Raw genomic sequence first — 19,717 nt, 5'->3', positions numbered from 1 at the left:
ACATCCAATATGTTGGAGTTGAAACACTTCCGCAAAAAAGAGGGAGACAAAATTCCTCCAGAGCGATGTTACAGACGCATCAACAATTATCGCAAAAGGTTGGGGGGGTGCCTTATTACAGTGTAAATTGAATTATTTGAAGGCTCCATTTTGTATTTCCTCTGGTTATCTCTGAGTGATATTAAAATTGGTTTAATGATTTAAAACACTTGCGTGGGATGTGCAAAAAAACCCAAAAACAAACCTGAAATCAGGATGCAGTGAAAACTTTTTCATTGCACTGTATTTGCAGTGTTGCTTTCCTCAATTGATTTCTTTCCAGAAACGTCACATGGTACAGTCCCCTCCAAAACAATTAGAGCAGCAGGCTAATTTCCATTGTTTTTTATCTACTTAAGGCATTTGGGTTTGAGATCAAAAGATGAATGAGACAAAAGTTCAAAATTCCTGCTTTTATTTCCTGGTATTTACATCTCAATGTGTTAAACAACTCATAACAGAGGACTTTATGTTGGAAGCTATACACTTCAATTGAGCAAAAGTATTAAAACAGACATGATTAACTTAAAATGAGTAACATTAAATATTGTTGCATAACCCAATACCAGCAATAAATCCATTAAGCTTGTAACCGATTGACTTCACCAGATGTTGCATTCTTAATTTGAACTGCTTTTCTCTGACCTCTTTCAGTTATTGTTTCTAACGGTTTTTCCCTCCAGGTAAGATCTTCTGCAGTTGTGACAAAATGTTTCTCGATTTTGGCATCCAAAATCATACGTTTGTAGGGTATGGAGACGATTAACTATATGGATATGATGAACTTTTGCCTTTTTTTTTTTTAGATGACTCGAGTGGACACCACCATTAAAAAATCTGAAAATGGCATGTTTAAACATTACTTTTTCCTCTCAACTGCCATGAAAAATCTGGGCCTTTTTCCTCCCAAAAAATCCAGGATCCTGGCACACATTCCCAATGGATTTACAGTGATTCATGGACAAGTATACAGTATTTGGAACCATTTGCAACATACAGCAGCTGAAAAATGTATCCATAATTTTGTGGAAAAATGAATCCTGCAGTTTTATAAATAGTATAAAGCGAAATGGATTCTATGACACTTTTTTTGTCATCCTACATGTATCTCAGTCAGCATATACAGGTCTTCTTCCCATTCAGTGATGGGTAACTGCACTGATTTTGCACATTAATTTCTCGTTTCTTCAGCAGTTCAAGAGTGCTCTGAAGTGTGGGATTATTTTTCTTTTTGCTGTTTTCAATTTATTGTATTGCAGGAGGTTTGTGCTTATTTTAAATGTATCCCATAAAAATATTTATTGGTTTAGGTGGTCTATTTTATATTGTTCCAGTTTATATTATCCAACTCCACTCATTCCAACTTGTCTGTATGGCCAACAAAAGACAGACAAAAGATGGCAATAAAGCCTTTAATCCACAGGGTTATACAAACACAAATGTATGCAGTCCAGTAGTAATTGATGAACTATGTGCTAACAAACATGGGCTACCAATTTTTCATGGGTCGAATACGATTTAAAGAACATTTTAATCCATCTGAGGGCATGCCTGTAGAGTGTGTTACCACCAGCAAAAAAGCAAATTGATTTAGAATCAAAGCCAAGTGTTCCAATTAACCTGTTACCAGTGAGTTCCCATTCTGGAGATAGAGCAGCAAAAGTCAGTCATTGGATTGATTACACATGCATCTCAGTAATGCAAGTATACCATGCAATGTGCTACTAAATGAACGATTTGGATGCCCCAGAGCCCTCTCAGATGCACACTGATCTGTGCACCAATTCAATGAGTTTCATCACAAGGGAAAAAAAGGCTTCTCAAATTTTCTGTCTGCCTTCACCATCTGCTTGACTCAGAACTGAAGCATTCATACTGATTTGAGTCCAGGATCATTGCAAAGAAAAGTTGGGGGGGGGGGGGGTCCAGTGTTTTCTCAATTGTATCACGTACAGTACATGGTGTTGTATTAATAGTTCAAAAACACGTTCGACAACCCCAATTCATCCGACATGAAATCATCAGTGTGGGATTGTGAAAAGGACATTTTAAAAAAAAATTCAAACATTACCAAATTGTGGGTATCAGGAAGATGTCATTTACATGGAGGGGTAAATAAATCCGCTTTAAGCGCAAATCTCCATTTTGAGACAGATTTGATATGGTTATACAAATGTGTCAATTTGGAAAGAAAGATACAATAAGTGCAACATTTTTTAGACATCCACTTCCTGGCCATAAGATTAGGAACACCTTCATACCAGGATGATATCCAATCCAATACAATATTAATTCTGCCTTTACAAACATAAGTTGTTGTGAACACAAATGTATTTTACCAAAAATCTTTTAGATTTTCTCACCCACTCCAATACAAAAGAATATGAAGGTATTGCGCCAGGAAGGGCATCCGGTGTAAAAATCTGTGGCAAACAAATAAGCGTTCATCTGACATGACACTGTGGCAACCCCTAACGGGACAGGCCAAAAGCAGTTGTATGAGTGTACAAGCTCATCATTGTAAATTGATAACAAAATCCTAAATTTCACCAAATAGGACTTCTTGTCCATTTTGACATCTGAACTTCTATTTATGAAAGCATGCGTCGTGGATAAATGACTGAAAATAAAATAAATAAATTTATTTGCAGTGGTATAGGGAAGCACTGTACCAAAGTGTTCTAATATTTTGGCACTTAGCTAAATAACATTGATCAAAATGTACCAAATGATCTCGCCAATGTGGGCATGATTGTTTCTCGATGTCGCTTTTCTTCACCTCGTCTTAATGCTTCTCGTGTGGTTGGTGTTTGGAGACAACGTGCAGCCAGCAAAAAGATCCTGAATAAACCTGCTTGCTTTACATTGCTTCCTCTAAACGTCTGAAATAACCCGCACAATTGGCGTGAAAACAACTTGATGGATGCAGGCTGCATCTGTGTTTAATGCCATCAAAACAAACCCTTCTAATTTACAACAACCGAACCAGGGCATGACTTTGCAAAATACCACAAGATGCAAAAGAGGGAGAAAAAAAAAACTGACGAAGGTAGCCAGCCATTTTCGTATTCATTCAAGGCTTCATCACATCCTCCTCCTCTAATTCGGTTTTATCCAGCAGAGTGTGCTTCTCATCATCCAGCAACAGAATGACTGAGTTCAGATGACAAATATGCCTGCGGAGACCCCCAAAATGTTGACATTAGCTGATAACACTGGTAAACAACACATTTATTGTCAAAAATTTTTTGCTGACTTAGGACAATTTTGACATGCTCAATCAGGTCAAAGTTTTTAACTATGAGAGCTTTTGCATGACATGTATTTTTGCATTAGCGATTCAAATAAACGCCGGTTCATACTTGGAATTTTGAACAATTGACTTAAACATAACATAACATAAACACACAACATACTGTAACCGAAGTTTGTAATATTTGATTAAAGTAGGATTTTGTCGAAAAAGATGGGAATGGGAGCACACAAAAATTAGTAGACGAGGGTTCACCGTTTCTTTTCATGGCAAAATTATCCACAGATTTCACCTAGAAACATCTCTAAATCAGAAAAATATCGAAATTCCTCTCTCGCTCAGACATTCCAATGACCCCGACTGGAAAACTGACAGTCAATCAGCGTTTGCCACGCCTGCAGCGCTTCCTGTTCTGACCCCACATAGCTCGTGGATAAGTTTCACAGAACAGAGAACATCCGTTATCTGGCATTTTGTGAAAAATAATTACAAACAACCAAAATAAAAATAATGTACAACGTTCAAGCCTTTGCGTTTTAGCCAGAATATGACGTGTTGGAGGGGGCGTGACGCTGACAACGAACCATAACAACAGTTGAAAAATATGGACATCAGAGATCTTCCAGACAGGCTCGTTTCGAAAGACTGGTGTTTGTGTTCTCTTTGTGACGTAATGCCAACTGTGGCGGAATGCCAGCGTTGTTGTGAGTTTGAACAAGTCGGACAAAAAATGGAGCGTATCGTAATGAACTTTGATCACGATCAACATGTCTGTATAACATCCTCAGAGAGATATGAAGTTGTTTGTTTGGACGAAGACAAGTTATATATCAATTTACTTATGATCCATGACAGTTTGATGAAAGGACCACTTGTACATCCAGTGGAAAATCAGTGAGTACACATTTTTAACGGTCTTGGAATGCTATGTGAATGTGATGTGAGTGATATGAATGCTTTGGGCTATGTCCAAAGTTGATCAAAAATGCAAGCTTATTTTCCGAGTACGGCGTAGGATTATCTAATGGTTTACTTATATCTGGAATATAAAATGCAAAAAAAAAAAAACAAAAAACGGGGACCTAAAGTGATTACACGTATATATCCATCCATTCATTCATTCATTTTTTAAGCCGCACAAGGGTCGCGGGAGTGCTGGAGCCTATCCCAGCAGTCAACGGGCAAGAGGCAGGGTACACCCACATAGACACGGGGAGAACATGGAAACTACACACAGGGAGGTCCAGGATCGAACCCGGGTCCTCATAACTGTGAGGCCAACGCCTTACAGCTGCTACACCATGCCGCCTCATAAAGTACGTTGTTCATATTGTTACAATACCGGCACTAGGGGTTATAGCTAGGCGGCTAATAACCAGTAATGGTTAGATGCGTGCAAATTTCACCAGCTGATGAACGAGCCTCAACTGTGACAGCCACAGCTTTATTCTGTCAGGTTGACCCCACTGGAGGTTAAAATGACAAATTTGGGTGCGTTTTCTCAGTTTTGTTGCGGTTTGGTGCACAACACGTCGGCATCTTGGCCTAGCTAGAACGAATTTTCTGTCATGCGAAGGACCGGCAACGTCATGGGGCGGAGTCAAGGACGATTCTTCCTGGTCTGGCTGTGAAAGTGGTAACATATCCAGATAATGCGTGGATTTCAAAAATGTTCTTTATTTTTACCCCAATTGATGTCCAAAATAGATTGGACGGTTTATTGTACATATGAATTTTGGACAAAGTCCTCCTTTAATAAACTTAACAAATTGGCATAAGAACCTGATTTGAACTAGAGAAAGAGATGGCAGTTTTGGATTCAGCGTTGCAAAATTGTCCCAAATCAGTAGTGGGAAAAAAACAGAACTTTTAATTTTAATTTGTAACATTGTAATTATCACAACAAATTAAAATGCATTCTAGATTTTTGCAGTAGATGTTGTTAGTTTGTAGAATTGTACCTACCAATTTAAAATGAGAACTTAAATCAAACTCACTTGTGTTCACAAGTTGGGAAGAACAAATCCAGTATCTTGACGATGACTGCTGATCCAACAACACCAATGACAACCACCCACATAACCAAGAAGAAGAGGGGCAGTGACTCGGAGCAGAAGTACCTCAAACGCTCCCTGAAATCTTCCACCCAGCGACAGATGGCCTGACAAGGCACAAAGGAAAACAGAGACTTAATTCTATGCACTACTAATAGACAAAAACCTGCAATAAATGAAATCCGCTAAGTACTGAACAATGACTTCTATCATTATATAAATGTAAAAGTCTCATGTATGCAATGCACTACCAATATGTTACACTTTAAAGAAGTGTAGGTATTTATCCCGTTAGGCCACAATTCACACACACTACACAATCGCATATCTAACTGCTACTGTGGAGATAGTGTGAACAGGCAATTTCCTGCCTGAAGCCTCACTAGCATTCGTTACACTGATAGTAGTAGCAATGCAAGACCAGGATTCATGGAGTTGATATTTTGCTATAGAAAAATCAAGCTCAACGTTGCTCTTGACTGACATTTGTTCCTGTCGATATTATGGGTGTGCATTAGCTATTTGTGGGGCCAACATCACTATTTGTGAATTTATTTCATAAAACTTTTGACTGTGTCTTTTAAACGGTGCCTTTTCAGTGGCTGTTCATGTTCTCTGTATCTTCAATAAATTTGCGCAGAATCCACGATACACTGAATGCACCATCAGTGAGCCAGTATTACTGTTATTTACACCCAAATAAATAGTACTGTTTATGAAAAAAAAAAAATTTCGCACCGAGTATGAGAGGAATTCTTTAGGTGAACTTTCAATTGGAATCCGGTCCTGTTGGCCCATGTCTCCATCTTCAGGTTCTTCATATTTAATTTCCTTCAAGAGATCGGGGTCCATGCGAAGTGGAGTCTCTGGGAGTTTGCCAGGAGCTGCGATCTCTTCTTGTGTTGTCTCTGAGTGTTTGAGAGGGTACTGACTTGTCGTCTGTAGCAACATTTGCTCCTCTGGTGATTAAAAAAGGGAGAGAGATTTAGGTGGACTACATGTTACAAAGATCATGTGGTTCGCCATACCAGTTCCATGGTTTGGTGGATCTGTGACAACCACATCATTGTCTCTAGGAACCCTGAAGATCTCACTAAGTCCAATGGGGTAAATGTTGGTAACCTGAGCCACCTTCTGGAAATCGGGGCTCAGCACGATTTTCACCTCACACATATCAGACTGTTGAACCTACAACACAAATTTATATGTTAATATATTCCTTTAGTAACATTTTGCTGTCATTTTCAGTTTTCATCATAATCATAATCAATCACAAGTGTTGGTCCAAAAAAGGAGTTCTGTGCTATCTATGAGGATTGGGCAATTGATGGGAAGAAAAAAATCATCATGATTAATGCGAACGAGCGTTCATTTATTTCAAAACTTTTTTTTTATTTTCAGACCTTTATTTCCCGACCAAAACTCAACTTTAAATAATACATTTGTAAAGTAAAGTAAAACAATATACAGTTTTCTTAAAAAATGAACATAAAAATAGAGACAATCAGGCGGCACGGTGGAACAGTTGGAAAGCATTGGCCTCACAGTTCTGAGGACCCAGGTTCAATCACGGCCCCGCCTGTGTGGAGTTTGCATGTTCTCCCCGTGCCTGCGTGGGTTTTCTACAGGCACTGCGGTTTCCTCCCACATCCCAAAAACATGCAACAAACATTGGACACTCCAAATTGTGCTGTGATTGTGAGTGCAGCCGTTTGTCTCTGTGCCCTGCGATTGGCTGGCAACCAGTTCAGGGTGTACCCCACCTCTTGCCTGTGTGGAGTTTGCATGTTCTCTCCGTGCCTGCGTGGGTTTTCTCCAGGCAGTCTGGTTTCCTCCCACATCCCAAAAATATGTAACATTAATTGAACACTCTAAATTGCCCCGAGGTGTGATTGTGAGTGCGGTTGTTTGTCTCGAGGTGCCCTGCAATTGGCCGGCAACCAGTTCAGGGTGTACCCCACCTCATGCCTGTTGACAGCTAGGATAGGCTCCAGCACTCCCCGCGACAATCGTGAACATAAGGGGCTAAGAAAATGGATGGATGGGTGGATGGATAATGTATCTTTCTCATGTATTCAAGCCAGTGGGACACAGTGACAGACAACAAATGAATGTTCTTCTATTGGATGGCAGCATTTAATAAATCTATTTTTGGTGACATCATTGTTTGTTGGTGTGCAGTGACATTTTTAATTGTAAAATATTTGCTATGGCTCCATAATGATTAGATATCACTTCTCTGGTCAGATCATGTATTCTAATCAACCCTAATGGATTATTTTTTCACTAAAATAACGGGCAGACTCATTGCATTTATCAGCTGTTATGAGTTCTGGTGCTATCTGCAGGGTTCATACTCAGTCTGACCCAAAAAATTTAAGGGCTTTTTAGGGGCATTCTTGGGGGATGACACGAAAAATTTAGAGCTGACACGAAAAATTTAGGGCCATCGTGGGAAATCAAGAGTAAGGAAAAAAGACTCACCCAATGGTGCCATCAACTGTTCTTGATTCATCAAATGTTCGAGTACCTCAGTACCTGTGACAGTGATTACCTGTCGACCCTTGTTGTAGTTCTCATTGATATGACCATTGTCAATGTCTTCACATAACAGTCTACAGAAAAACCGATTCTAAACAATTGCAACTATATACACAAATGTCTTCTACTGATGTCTGTCTCAGGACCCCTACTCCAGCTCCTTGAGCCTACCAAGTACCTCCTCTATTTGTTGCTGCAGAGGTGCCAAAGTGGCTCTTGTCCTTTGCTCTGCCTCTTGAGTGCATTGGCCTCTGTGATAAACCTCAGATTCCTCTTTTCTTCTGCCTCCTCACACAGCCTGTCAGCCTTCTCAATAAGCGTAGATATGACAGTCTCTATTCTGGCTTTTTTGGCTTGAGGCAGTAGAGATGAAAAGTAGGCAGCGATGCCAAATGTAGCCAGGTACGAATTCTTCCTTTCCCCACAGTGGTAGTTTTTAGCAATGTCACTGTCTGGGAACATGACTGAAAACACTTTCGAATTATTTTCACAAGATTTGTACCTGTAATGGCTGCAGATCACTTTTAAAGTCCACACCATCTCTGCCATTAATGAGTCCGTCTTCGTGTATTGAACTACGTTCATAAAGCCTGACTTCTGGCTGGTTGAAGTCGATGACTGGACAACTGTAGGTGCTCATGCACTGCTAGTACCACTGCCTGAAGTTGATGCTTCACTCTCTTGATATTTTAGAAACAGATTCATACCAATGGAAGATGAGAGAGTCTTCGCCAAATCAGCGTCTCTTGTTTTTCCGGTGCGACTCCAGCGCTTTGACGCCCATCTTTTCAAGCTGGTAACTCTGCTTGCACAGATGGCAGTAAAACATGTGCCGATCTTTTGGACCTCGATGAACCCAGGTCCTACATGCCTTACTTTCAACCCAAGCTTCTTGGAAAAATGCACTTCCCTGTGATACAAGTTGGATGGATGAAAGAACTACGCTACGTCGTAATGAAGACGATGTGAAATGCCTACTCACGGAAACAAACAATGGAATATCGACAAGATGGCGACAAGTTGTCAAGACGGTGACTTCCGGTGACAATTTCCGGCTGTTTTGGACGCCAGACGGATCGCTATTTTTTAAAAATAAAAGATAATTTTTTAGGGAGAATTTTAGCGGTAGAGGTCCTCCTTTTGATTTTTTTGTAATTTAAGGCCTTTTTAGGGGCTTGACCGGTTTTCACAGATTTTTAAGGACTTTCAGGAGCCCCTAAATGCACCTTCGAAAATTTAGGGGTTTTTAGGGACTTTTAGGGCTGCGTGCGAACCCTGTATCTGGTACGGTTTCGTCCGTATCATATTAAAAGTATGTGAACATACCTCAAGCAAATCTTACACTTACACAAGCGTCCTCTTCTGTCCTGAGCACCAGTGACCACGAACACTTTTTTCCGCCATTTTTTTTTTTATAAAACAGTCAGCGTCATTCCCACAGTAACGGTTGTATCTGGTTGCATTTGAGTTGACAAAATAAAGCCCAATGATGATGAAAAAAACAAAACAAACAGGATGCAGTCAAACCAGGAACTTGTGCACACAACCTGCGCCACTGCATATTCATTGTTTTTCTTCCATTATCAATTCTTTATGATCATATCAAGCCAAAATCGAAGTTGCGATTCAATTTGTATTAATCACACTGGCCTACCGAAGCCAATGTCAACTAGTCAGTCACCGATGACATACTATTTCTACGACTTGTCAGTCTATCTCTAAGTAAGGCAAAAACATTTATTATTGTGCGTATAGATAAAGCAGTGAAACAGTGGAAACATAATGAGAAAAAGTCATATTAGCGTGTTATATGATGTGTACCTGTTTGCCCTCCAACTCAATAACTTCACTAAACACTTGCAGAGCCACCACCTCTTCCAGGTCAATATCCAGCCGTTTCTGGGTCACCATCACCCGGGTGACAGTAGATACCATGTCCCCACCTTCATACTCACTGCTTCCATTAGTGCTATCCACTGACAAAAACAAGTAAGGAGGATTCGTGTTAAGTGGTGAAAGAACATGTAAAGAACTTCATTTTGGCTTACAGAGAAGCGCTTGGCAGTTGAATCTGGTGACACCCGACAACTGAACAGGAACATCGTTTACCAATACCTCCTCCTTGCCCACTGATATGTTTAAATTCAGCTGAAAGAGCAAGAGTTTGGTCAGGTTTGTCATTATTTTATGTTTGGAAAAACAAAACTGGATGGGTTTTACCTGTAAGTTGTTAGAGTCTTGTGTATCTGCCAATGCCCCCGCTGTCACGTTGATCAGGATATTTTCCTATAATAATTAATACAATATTAATCTCTAACTTAGTGGTTCTCAAAGTTTGGTAGAAGTATCACGTGTGGTACACGAGTTTACACTAGTGATACATGAAGACTGCTCAATTACATTTCAGTTGTATTTAACATTTTGGTTCTACACGTTTGCATTTAATCCTTAAAAATTGTTTAGTTTACTTGGGTACAACTTTTACTTACTTTTTGTGCAGTACATTTTCACTGAATTATTAATTGGGAAAGTGTAATGTTTTAGCTTTTAACATTGACTTTATTTCTGTACGGTTACATTTTGTTATGTTTTGACTTTATTCTCATGAATGACATTTTTGGAAAAAGGATATATAATTTAACTGTTGTTCAGTTTTAACTTATTTCGATTTTGTTGTGCTGGACTTTGGCTCTTGGATTTGGCGTAGGCCCACCAAAATTGCATTTTCTAATTGTTTCATCCAACATATTGTTAGGAAATCCCATTACCACCTCCTTTTTGAAATTTTCAATTCCATCAAGATTTTCTGTGGTTCTGACAAAGATAAAAATGTTCTTCGACCTCGGCATCCAAAATAACACGTTCAAAGGATTTGGACACGATTTTCTGCTACTGTATATGGATGTGATTAATCCTCAATATTGTGTGTATGTGTGTGTGTATATGATTTAAAATTTTCCGTACCTATAATTTGAACTTTGTTTTTCTCTTGTTGCACAAATATGTATTTCATTTTATCAATTTAATCTAATTCCTATTTCTCGCTTGTATTCAGTATTTATTCTCACACGCACGCACACACACGCGCGCGCGCGCGCGCACACACACACACACAAACAAACACACACACACACTGTATTTTACTCGTATTTCAACTTTATTCTTGTGTTTGTGTGAACAGGAGCAGTGTCAATACAGTAAAAAATTTGCAAACAGCAAATTCGCATACAGTTCCACTTATCGTACCCTCACCCACCTTTCTTTGCTGTTTCTCATATTATCATATCGTCACACGTATAATTAAGGGCCATTCCAGCAATTCACCACACTTAAAAATAAGACATCAGCGAACATTAACAGGAACACGTGAAAACAAAAACAGAAATATCCGGTGGTTTACTACTCACCGTAACATCTGTTTCATTAATAGAACAGGACTTTAAAAAGTGTTTCGCACCGTAGTTCTTACCGTATTCGGTGATGCTTGGTTACGCTTGACATTGAGAAAAAACAGAAATAAAACAAAAACAGTTCGCCGTGCCATTGTAATTCTGGTTAGCAGTCCAAACGTTTCCAAGGAAGTAGAAACTGCGCATGCGTGTGACGTTTGGTAATGTTCTTCTCGCGAGATCTCGGAAGTTGACATGGCGGTCCTCCTTGAAACTACCCTCGGGGATGTTGTGATTGATTTATTCACAGAAGAAAGGCCGAAAGGTAAGAAAGTCCTGTTAGCCTTGAAATCTAATCATGGTAATGTGCTAATTATCTTGTTATCAACAAAGCTACCAGGATTGTTTAATGAATTTAAGCCGTAGCATATTTGAGCTGTCGCGTTAGCTTGCTAAATTCTTTAGCTATAAAAGCAACAACACGCCGTTAAGACTTTCCTTCCTTGAATGTCAAAGGGCTGAAAAAGAGAGTGGCACGCGAAAAGGTTTTACAAATGTGACGAACAACGTTAACCACATTTTTTTATTTCTCGACAGCTTGCCTCAACTTTCTGAAATTATGCAAGATAAAATACTACAACTACTGCCTTATCCACAATGTGCAGGTAACGTACATCTCTCAACTAAATCGTTTTACAGAAATTGACAACAATATTTTTTAAATTTATTCTTTAGTTGAACACGTGGTCTCCTTGAGATTAAAATATCTTACGTCTCGGAAAGTTGTTCCGAGGTCTCTCCTGGGAACAATAAAAATTTATAATAGCACACCCAATATATTAATAAAAAAAAGAAATAATCTAAGTTAGCAGTGACAACTAATAAACTAGTAGTGATTTAAACTCTCCCAATAAATGAATGTATTAAGTTTGAAGGCAATTGTAATTCATTCCCTTTTAATCGAATGTAGTAATTAAATCGGACAGGGTTCGCACGTGGCCCTAAAAGTCCCTAAAAACCCCTAAATTGTTAAAGGTGCATTTAGGGGCTCCTAAAAGTAGTTAAAAATCTGTGAAAACCGGTCAAGCCCCTAAAAAGGCCTTAAATTACAAAAAAATCAAAGGGAGGACCTCTACCGCTAAAATTCTCCCTAAAAAAATTATCTTTTATTTTTAAAAAATAGCGATCCGTCTGGCGTCCAAAACAGCCGGAAATTGTCACCGGAAGTCACCGTCTTGACAACTTGTCGCCATCTTGTCGATATTCCATTGTTTGTTTCCGTGAGTAGGCATTTCACATCGTCTTCATTACGACGTAGCGTAGTTCTTTCATCCATCCAACTTGTATCACAGGGAAGTGCATTTTTCCAAGAAGCTTGGGTTGAAAGTAAGGCATGTAGGACCTGGGTTCATCGAGGTCCAAAAGATCGGCACATGTTTTACTGCCATCTGTGCAAGCAAAGTTACCAGCTTGAAAAGATGGGCGTCAAAGCGCTGGAGTCGCACCGGAAAAACAAGAGACACGTTGATTTGGCGAAGACTCTCTCATCTTCCGTTGGTATGAATCTGTTTCTAAAATATCAAGATAGTGAAGCATCAACTTCAGGCAGTGGGACTAGCAGTGCATGCGCACCTACAGTTGTCCAGCCATCGACTTCAACCAGCCAGAAGTCAGGCTTTATGAACGTAGTTCAATACACGAAGACGGACTCGTTAAAGGCAGAGATGGTGTGGACTTTAAAAGTGATCTGCAGCCATTACAGTTACAAATCTTGTGAAAATAATTCGAAAGTGTTTTCAGTCATGTTCCCAGACAGTGACATTGCTAAAAAGTACCACTGTGGGGAAAGGAAGAATTCGTACCTGGCTACATTTGGCATCGCTGCCCACTTTTCATCTCTACTGCCTCAAAGCCAAAAAAGCCAGAATAGAGACTGACATATCTACGCTTATTGAGAAGGCTGACAGGCTGTGTGAGGAGGCAGAAGAAAAGAGGAATCTGAGGTTTATCACCGATGCCAATGCACTCAGAGGCAGAGCAAAGGACAAGAGAGCCACTTTGGCACCTCTGCAGCAACAAATAGAGGAGGCACTGGGTAGGCTCAAGGAGCTAGAGTAGGGGTGCTGAGACAGACATCAGTAGAAGACATTTGTGTATATAGTTGCAATTGTAGTTAGAATCTGTTTTTCTGTAGACTGTTATGTGAAGACATTCACAATGGTCATATCAATGAGAACTACAACAAGGGGCGACAAGTAATCACTGTCACAGGTAGTGAGGTACTGGAACATTTGATGAACCAAGAACGGTTGATGGCACCATTGGGTGAGTCTTTATTCCTTACTCTTGATTTCCCACGATAGCCCTAAGTTTTTCGTGTCAGCCCCTAAGAATGCCCCTAAAAATCCCTTAAATTTTTTGGGTCAGACTGAGTATGAACCCTGTCGGATCTGCTGATATTGGTGCGTAGGTGGGATGACTAATGTTAGTTAAGTTTACTTGATCTTACTCTATAGTTGATATATTTTTTAGCAAGTCAAGAGGTACGACACTCTACAAGTTTGTATAGCATTGTCTTGCAGATGAATAATGTAAGATGAACGTTTCTTCTTGACTGACATATATGAAAATCAAAATTATTATAGTGAATGAAAACGAACTAAAATTGAAAAAAAAACTGTTAACAAAATGAACTTTTTTTTTCTTTTATGATAACGAACCTTGACCCAATTAGTATTTTCGGGGCTTTTTACCAATCGGCGTCTTTAAAAAAAAAAAAAAAAAAAAACAGTAACCGATTTGATCACACAATGAAGCAATGTGTCTATTTAAATGACTTGTTCATTTACTGTATGAATGTTTATTTAATTTTACAACTCATTCTATTTACAATAATGTATCTTTGTTAATCTATTTGTTAGTAATGTACACTGACACACTGAATAAATCTTCTATTAGGTTTTAAGAACTTCATACAATGTATACACTTCATTAGCTCATCAAATTCCTCAAATCATAAATGCAAGTCTTCTTCTTCTTTTCCTTTCGGCTTGTCCCGTTAGGGGTCGCCACAGCGTGACATCTTTTGCCATCTTAGCCTATCTTCTGCATCTTCCTCTCTAACCCCAACTGCCCTCATGTCTTTCCTCACCACATCCATAAACCTTCTCTTTGGTCTTCCTCTCGCTCTTTTGCCTGGCAGCTCCATCCTCAGCACCCTTCCACCAATATTCTCACTCTCTCGCCTCTGAACATGTCCAAACCATCGAAGTCTGCTCTCTCAAATCTTTTCTCCAAAACATCCAACTTTGACTGTCCCTCTCATGAGCTCATTTCTAATCCTATCCAACCTGCTCGCTCTGAGCGAGAACCTCAACATCTTCATTTCTGCTACCTCCAGTTCTGCTTCCTGTTGTTTCTTCAGTGCCACCGTCTCTAATCCGTACATCATGGCCAGCCTCACCACTGTTTTGTAAACTTTGCCCTTTATCTTAGCAGAGACTCTTCTGTCACATAACACAACAGACACCTTCCGCCAGCTGTTCCAACCTGCTTGGACCCGTTTCTTCACGTCCTTACCACACTCACCATCGCTCTGGATTGTTGACCCCAAGTATTTGAAGTCCTCCACCCTCGCTATCTCTTCTCCCTGTAGCCTCACTCTTCCCCCTCCACCTTTCTCATTCACGCACATATATTCTGTTTTACTTCAGCTAATCTTCATTCCTCTCCTTTCCAATGCATGTCTCCATCTTTCTAATTGTTCCTCTGCATGCTCCCTGCTTTCACTGCATATCACAATATCATCTGCGAACACCATGGTCCAAGGGGATTCCAGTCTAACCTCATCTGTCAGCTTATCCATTACCACTGCAAACAGGAAGGGGGCCCAGAGCTGATCCCTGATGCAGTCCCACCTCCACCTTAAATTCCTCTGTCACACCTAAGGCACACCTCACCATTGTTTTGCTGCCATCATACATGTCCTGTACTATTTTAAAATACTTCTCTGCCACCATACTTACGCATGCAGTACCACAGTTCCTCTCTTGGTACTCTGTCATAGGCTTTCTCGAGATCCACAAAGACACAATGTAGCTCCTTCGGACCTTCTCTGTACTTTTCCACTAACATCCTCAAGGTAAATAATTCATCTGTGGTACTCTATCTAGGCATGAAACCATACTGTTGCTCGCAGATACTTACTTCTGTCCTGAGTCTAGCCTCCACTACTCGTTCCCATAACTTCATTGTGTGGCTCATCAACTTTATTCCACTATAATTCCCACAGCTCTGAACATTGCCTTTGTTCTTAAAAATGGGAACTAGAACACTTTATCCTACACACCACCATCCTATGCTGTTGAGCTACACTCTCCCCTACCACTACAGTCAGTAATCTCCTTCAGATTACATCGTCTGCACAAAATATAATCCACCTGCGTGCTTCTACCTCCACTCTTATAGGCCACTATATGTTCCTCCCTCTTCTGGAAATAAGTGTTCACTACAACCATCTCCATCCTTTTTGCAAAGTCCACCACCATCTGTCCCTCAAAGTTCCTTTCCTGGATGCTGTACTTACCCATCACTTCTTCATCGCCCCTGTTTCCTTTACCAATATGTCCATTACAATCTACACCAATCACAACTCTCGCACTGTCTGGGATGCTCAGAACTACTTCATCTAGTTCCTTCCAGAATTTCTCTTTCAACTCTTGGTTACATCCTACCTGTGGGGCATAGCCGCTAACCACATTATACATAACACCCTCAATTTCAAATTTTAGTCTCATCACCCAATCTGATACTCTTTTCACCTCCAAGACATTCTTAACCAGTTCTTCCTTTAAAATAAACACAACTCCATTTCTCTTCCCATCTACTCCGTAGTAGAATAATTTAAACCCTGCTCCTAAACTTCTAGCCTTACTACCTTTCCACCTGCTCTCTTGGATGCACAGAATATCAAGTTTTCTCCGCATCATCATGTCAACCAACTTTTCCTTTCATAGTCCCAACATTTAAAGTCCCTACACTCAGTTGTAGGCTCTGTGCATTCCTCTTTTTCTTCTGATGATGGATCCTGTTTCCTCCTCTTCTTTGTCTTCGACCCACAATAGCTGAATTTCCACCAACGCCCTGCTGGTTAGCAGTGCAGGGGGTGGGCGTTGTTAACCCGGGCCACGACCGATCCGGTATGGGATTCTTTAGATGAACGCTCATATTTGTTTGCCACAGTTTTTACACCGGATGCCCTCCCTGATGCAACCCTTTGCATTTATCCGGGCTTGGGACTGCCCTACAGATTGCATTGGTTTGTGCCCCCATAGGGCTGCATTTCAAATCATAAATGCAAGTAAATGCCGAATATCAAACTGACAAGTCCTGTTTCATTTGTACCACTTAACCAGCAATGCAGATGTGCCATCGGTAAATCTTGCAGTGATGTAAAAAAAAAAGTTGGCACTACAGTGAAGAAAGTGTTTGAACACCCTGCTATATTGCAAGTTCACCCACTTAGAAATCATTGAGGCGTCTTCAATTTTAATCGTAGGTTCATATCCACTGTGAGATAATTTAAAAAGAAAAATGCAGAAATCACAATGTATGATTTTTTTTTAACTATTTAATTGTAATTGCAAATAAGTATTTGAACACCTGAGAAAATCAATGTTAGTATTAGGTACAGTAGCCTTTATTTGCAATTCTTCTTCTTCTTTTCCTTTCGGCTTGTCCCGTTAGGGGTCGCCACAGCGTGTCATCTTTTGCCATCTTAGCCTATCTCCTGCATCTTCCTCTCGAACCCCAACTGCCCTCATGTCTTCCCTCACCACATCCATAAACCTTCTCTTTGGTCTTCCTCTCGCCCTTTTGCCTGGGAGCTCCATCCTCAGCATCCTTCTACCAATATACTCACTCTCTCGCCTCTGAACATGTCCAAACCATCGAAGTCTGCTCTCTCGAATCTTGTCTCCAAAACATCCAGCTTTGGCTGTCCCTCTAATGAGCTCATTTCTAATCCTATCCAACCTGGTCACTCCGAGCGAGAACCTCAACATCTTCATTTCTGCCACCTCCAGTTCAGCTTCCTGTTGTTTCTTCAGTGCCACCGTCTCTAATCCGTACATCATGGCCGGCCTCACCACTGTTTTGTAAACTTTGCCCTTCATCCTAGCAGACACTCTTCTGTCACATAACACACCAGACACCTTTCGCCAGCTGTTCCAACCTGCTTGGACCCGTTTCTTCACTTCCTGACCACACTCTCCATTGCTCTGTATTGTTGACCCCAAGTATTTGAAGTCGTCCACCCTCGCTATCTCTTCTCCCTGTAGCCTCACTCTTCCCCCTCTACTTTTCTCATTCACGCACATATATTCTGTTTTACTTCGGCTAATCTTCATTCCTCTCCTTTCCAGTGCATGTCTCCATCTTTCCAATTGTTCCTCTGCGTGCTCCCTGCTTTCACTGCATATGACAATATCATCTGCGAACATCATGGTCCAAGGGGATTCCAGTCTAACCTCATCTGTCAGCCTATCCATTACCACTGCAAACAGGAAGGGGCTCAGAGCTGATCCCTGATGCAGTCCCACCTCCACCTTAAATTCCTCTGTCACACCTAAGGCACACCTCACCATTGTTCTGCTGCCATCATACATGTCCTGTACTATTTTAACATACTTCTCTGCCACACCAGACTTACGCATGCAGTACCACAGTTCCTCTCTTGGTACTCTGTCATAGGCTTTCTCTAGATCCACAAAGACACAATGTAGCTCCTTCTGACCTTCTCTGTACTTTTCCACGAGCATCCTCAAGGCAAATAATGCATCTGTGGTACTCTTTCTAGGCATGAAACCATACTGTTGCTCGCAGATACTTACTTCTGTCCTGAGTCTAGCCTCCACTACTCTTTCCCATAACTTCATTGTGTGGCTCATCAACTTTATTCCTCTATAGTTCCCACACCTCTGAACATCCCCTTTGTTCTTAAAAATGGGAACTAGAACACTTTTCCTCCATTCTTCAGGCATCTTTTCGCCCGCTAGTATTCTGTTGAATAAGTTGGTCAAAAACTCCACAGCCATCTCTCCAAATTGCTTCCATACCTCTACCGGTATGTCATCAGGACCAACTGCCTTTCCATTTTTCATCCTTTGTGGTGCCTTTCTGACTTCCCCCTTAGTAATCATTTCCACTTCCTGGTCCTTCACTCTTGCCTCTTCAACTCTTCCTTCTCTCTCATTTTCTTCATTCATCAACTTCTCAAAGTATTCTTTCCATCTATTTAGTACACTACCGGCACCAGTCAGCCTTTATTTGCAATTACAGAGGTCAAATGTTTCATGTAGTTGTTCACCAGGTTTTCACACACTGCAGGAGGGATTTTGGCCCACTCTTCCACACAGATCTTCTCGAGCTCAAACAGGTTTCTGTGCTGTCGCTGAGAAACATGGAGTTTCAGCTCCCTCCAAGGATTTTCTACTGGGTTTATGTCTGGAGACTGGCTAGGCCACGCCACAACCTTGATATGCTTCTGATAGAGTCACTCCTTGGTTTTCCTGGTTGTGTGCTTCGGGTCATTGTCATGTTGAAACACTCAGCCACGACCCATCTTCAATGCTCTGACTGAGGGAAAGAGGTTGTTCCCCAAAATCTCACAATAAATTGGCTGGCGCTCACCCTCTCCTTAATACAGTGCAGTCCTCCCGTCCCATGTGCCGAAAAATACCCCCAAAGTATGATGCTACCACCCCCAGCGTCACAGTAAGGATGGTGTTCTTGGGATAGAACTCATCATTTGTCTTCCTCCAAACACGGTTAGTGAAATTGTGACCAAAAAGTTCCATTTTGGTCTCATCTGAGCACAAAACCTTCTCCCATGACTCCTCTGTATTATCCAAAGGTTGATGGGCAAACTTAAGACATGCTTGACATGTGCTGGTTTAATCAGGGGAGCCTTCCGTGCCATGCATGATTTCAAACCATGACATCTTAGTGTATTACCAGCAGTCACCTTGTAAACGGTGGTCACAGCTCTTTTCAGGTCATTGACCAAGTCCTGTCGTGTAGTCCTGGGCTGATTCCTCACCTTTCTAAGGATCATTGAGACCCTAGAAGGTGTTAGTTTGCATGGGTCTCCACTCTGATTGAGATTGACCGTCATGTTTAGCTTCTTCCATTTTCAAATAATTGCTCCAACAGTGGGCCTTTTTTCACCAAGCTGGTTAGGAATTTCTCCATAGCCCTTTCCAGCTATGTGGAGTTGTACAATTTTGTCTCTGGTGTCTTTGGACAGCTCTTTGGTCTTGGCCATGTTACAAGTTTGAGTCTTATTTTCTTACCCCGTGGACAGGTGTCCGTGTTACAAGTTTGAGTCTTACTGATTGTATCGGGTGGACAGATGTCTTCATGCAGCTAACGACCTCACACTG

At 40.8% G+C, this 19,717-nt stretch overlaps 2 protein-coding genes across 3 annotated transcripts in view; one reads left to right on the top strand and one right to left on the bottom strand.

Moving 5' to 3' along the window:
• Positions 1-2,652: 2,652 nt before the first annotated feature.
• On the bottom strand, positions 2,653-11,512 carry ginm1 (glycoprotein integral membrane 1). Its single transcript, XM_061811922.1, has 8 exons — positions 11,357-11,512; positions 10,108-10,173; positions 9,936-10,035; positions 9,709-9,863; positions 6,375-6,534; positions 6,085-6,305; positions 5,290-5,453; positions 2,653-3,215 (listed from the first exon to the last, which is right to left on the bottom strand). Exons 1-8 carry the CDS (start codon positions 11,429-11,431, stop codon positions 3,113-3,115), a joined length of 1,044 nt encoding a protein of 347 aa, XP_061667906.1. The 5' UTR covers positions 11,432-11,512; the 3' UTR covers positions 2,653-3,112.
• The window catches only part of ppil4 (peptidylprolyl isomerase (cyclophilin)-like 4), a 25,753-nt gene continuing 17,498 nt past the window's right edge, over positions 11,463-19,717 (top strand). For both annotated transcript variants that reach the window (XM_061811921.1, XM_061811920.1), the window contains exons 1-2: positions 11,463-11,601; positions 11,874-11,941. In XM_061811921.1, the coding sequence (XP_061667905.1) occupies positions 11,532-11,601; positions 11,874-11,941 (138 nt within the window). In that variant the 5' untranslated portion in view covers positions 11,463-11,531. The remainder of the gene's footprint in view (positions 11,602-11,873; positions 11,942-19,717) is intronic.

The sequence above is a fragment of the Syngnathoides biaculeatus genome, chromosome 23 (assembly GCF_019802595.1).
Source record: "Syngnathoides biaculeatus isolate LvHL_M chromosome 23, ASM1980259v1, whole genome shotgun sequence".
NCBI lineage: Eukaryota > Metazoa > Chordata > Actinopteri > Syngnathiformes > Syngnathidae > Syngnathoides > Syngnathoides biaculeatus.
This window is presented reverse-complemented; position numbering and strand designations above follow the sequence as displayed.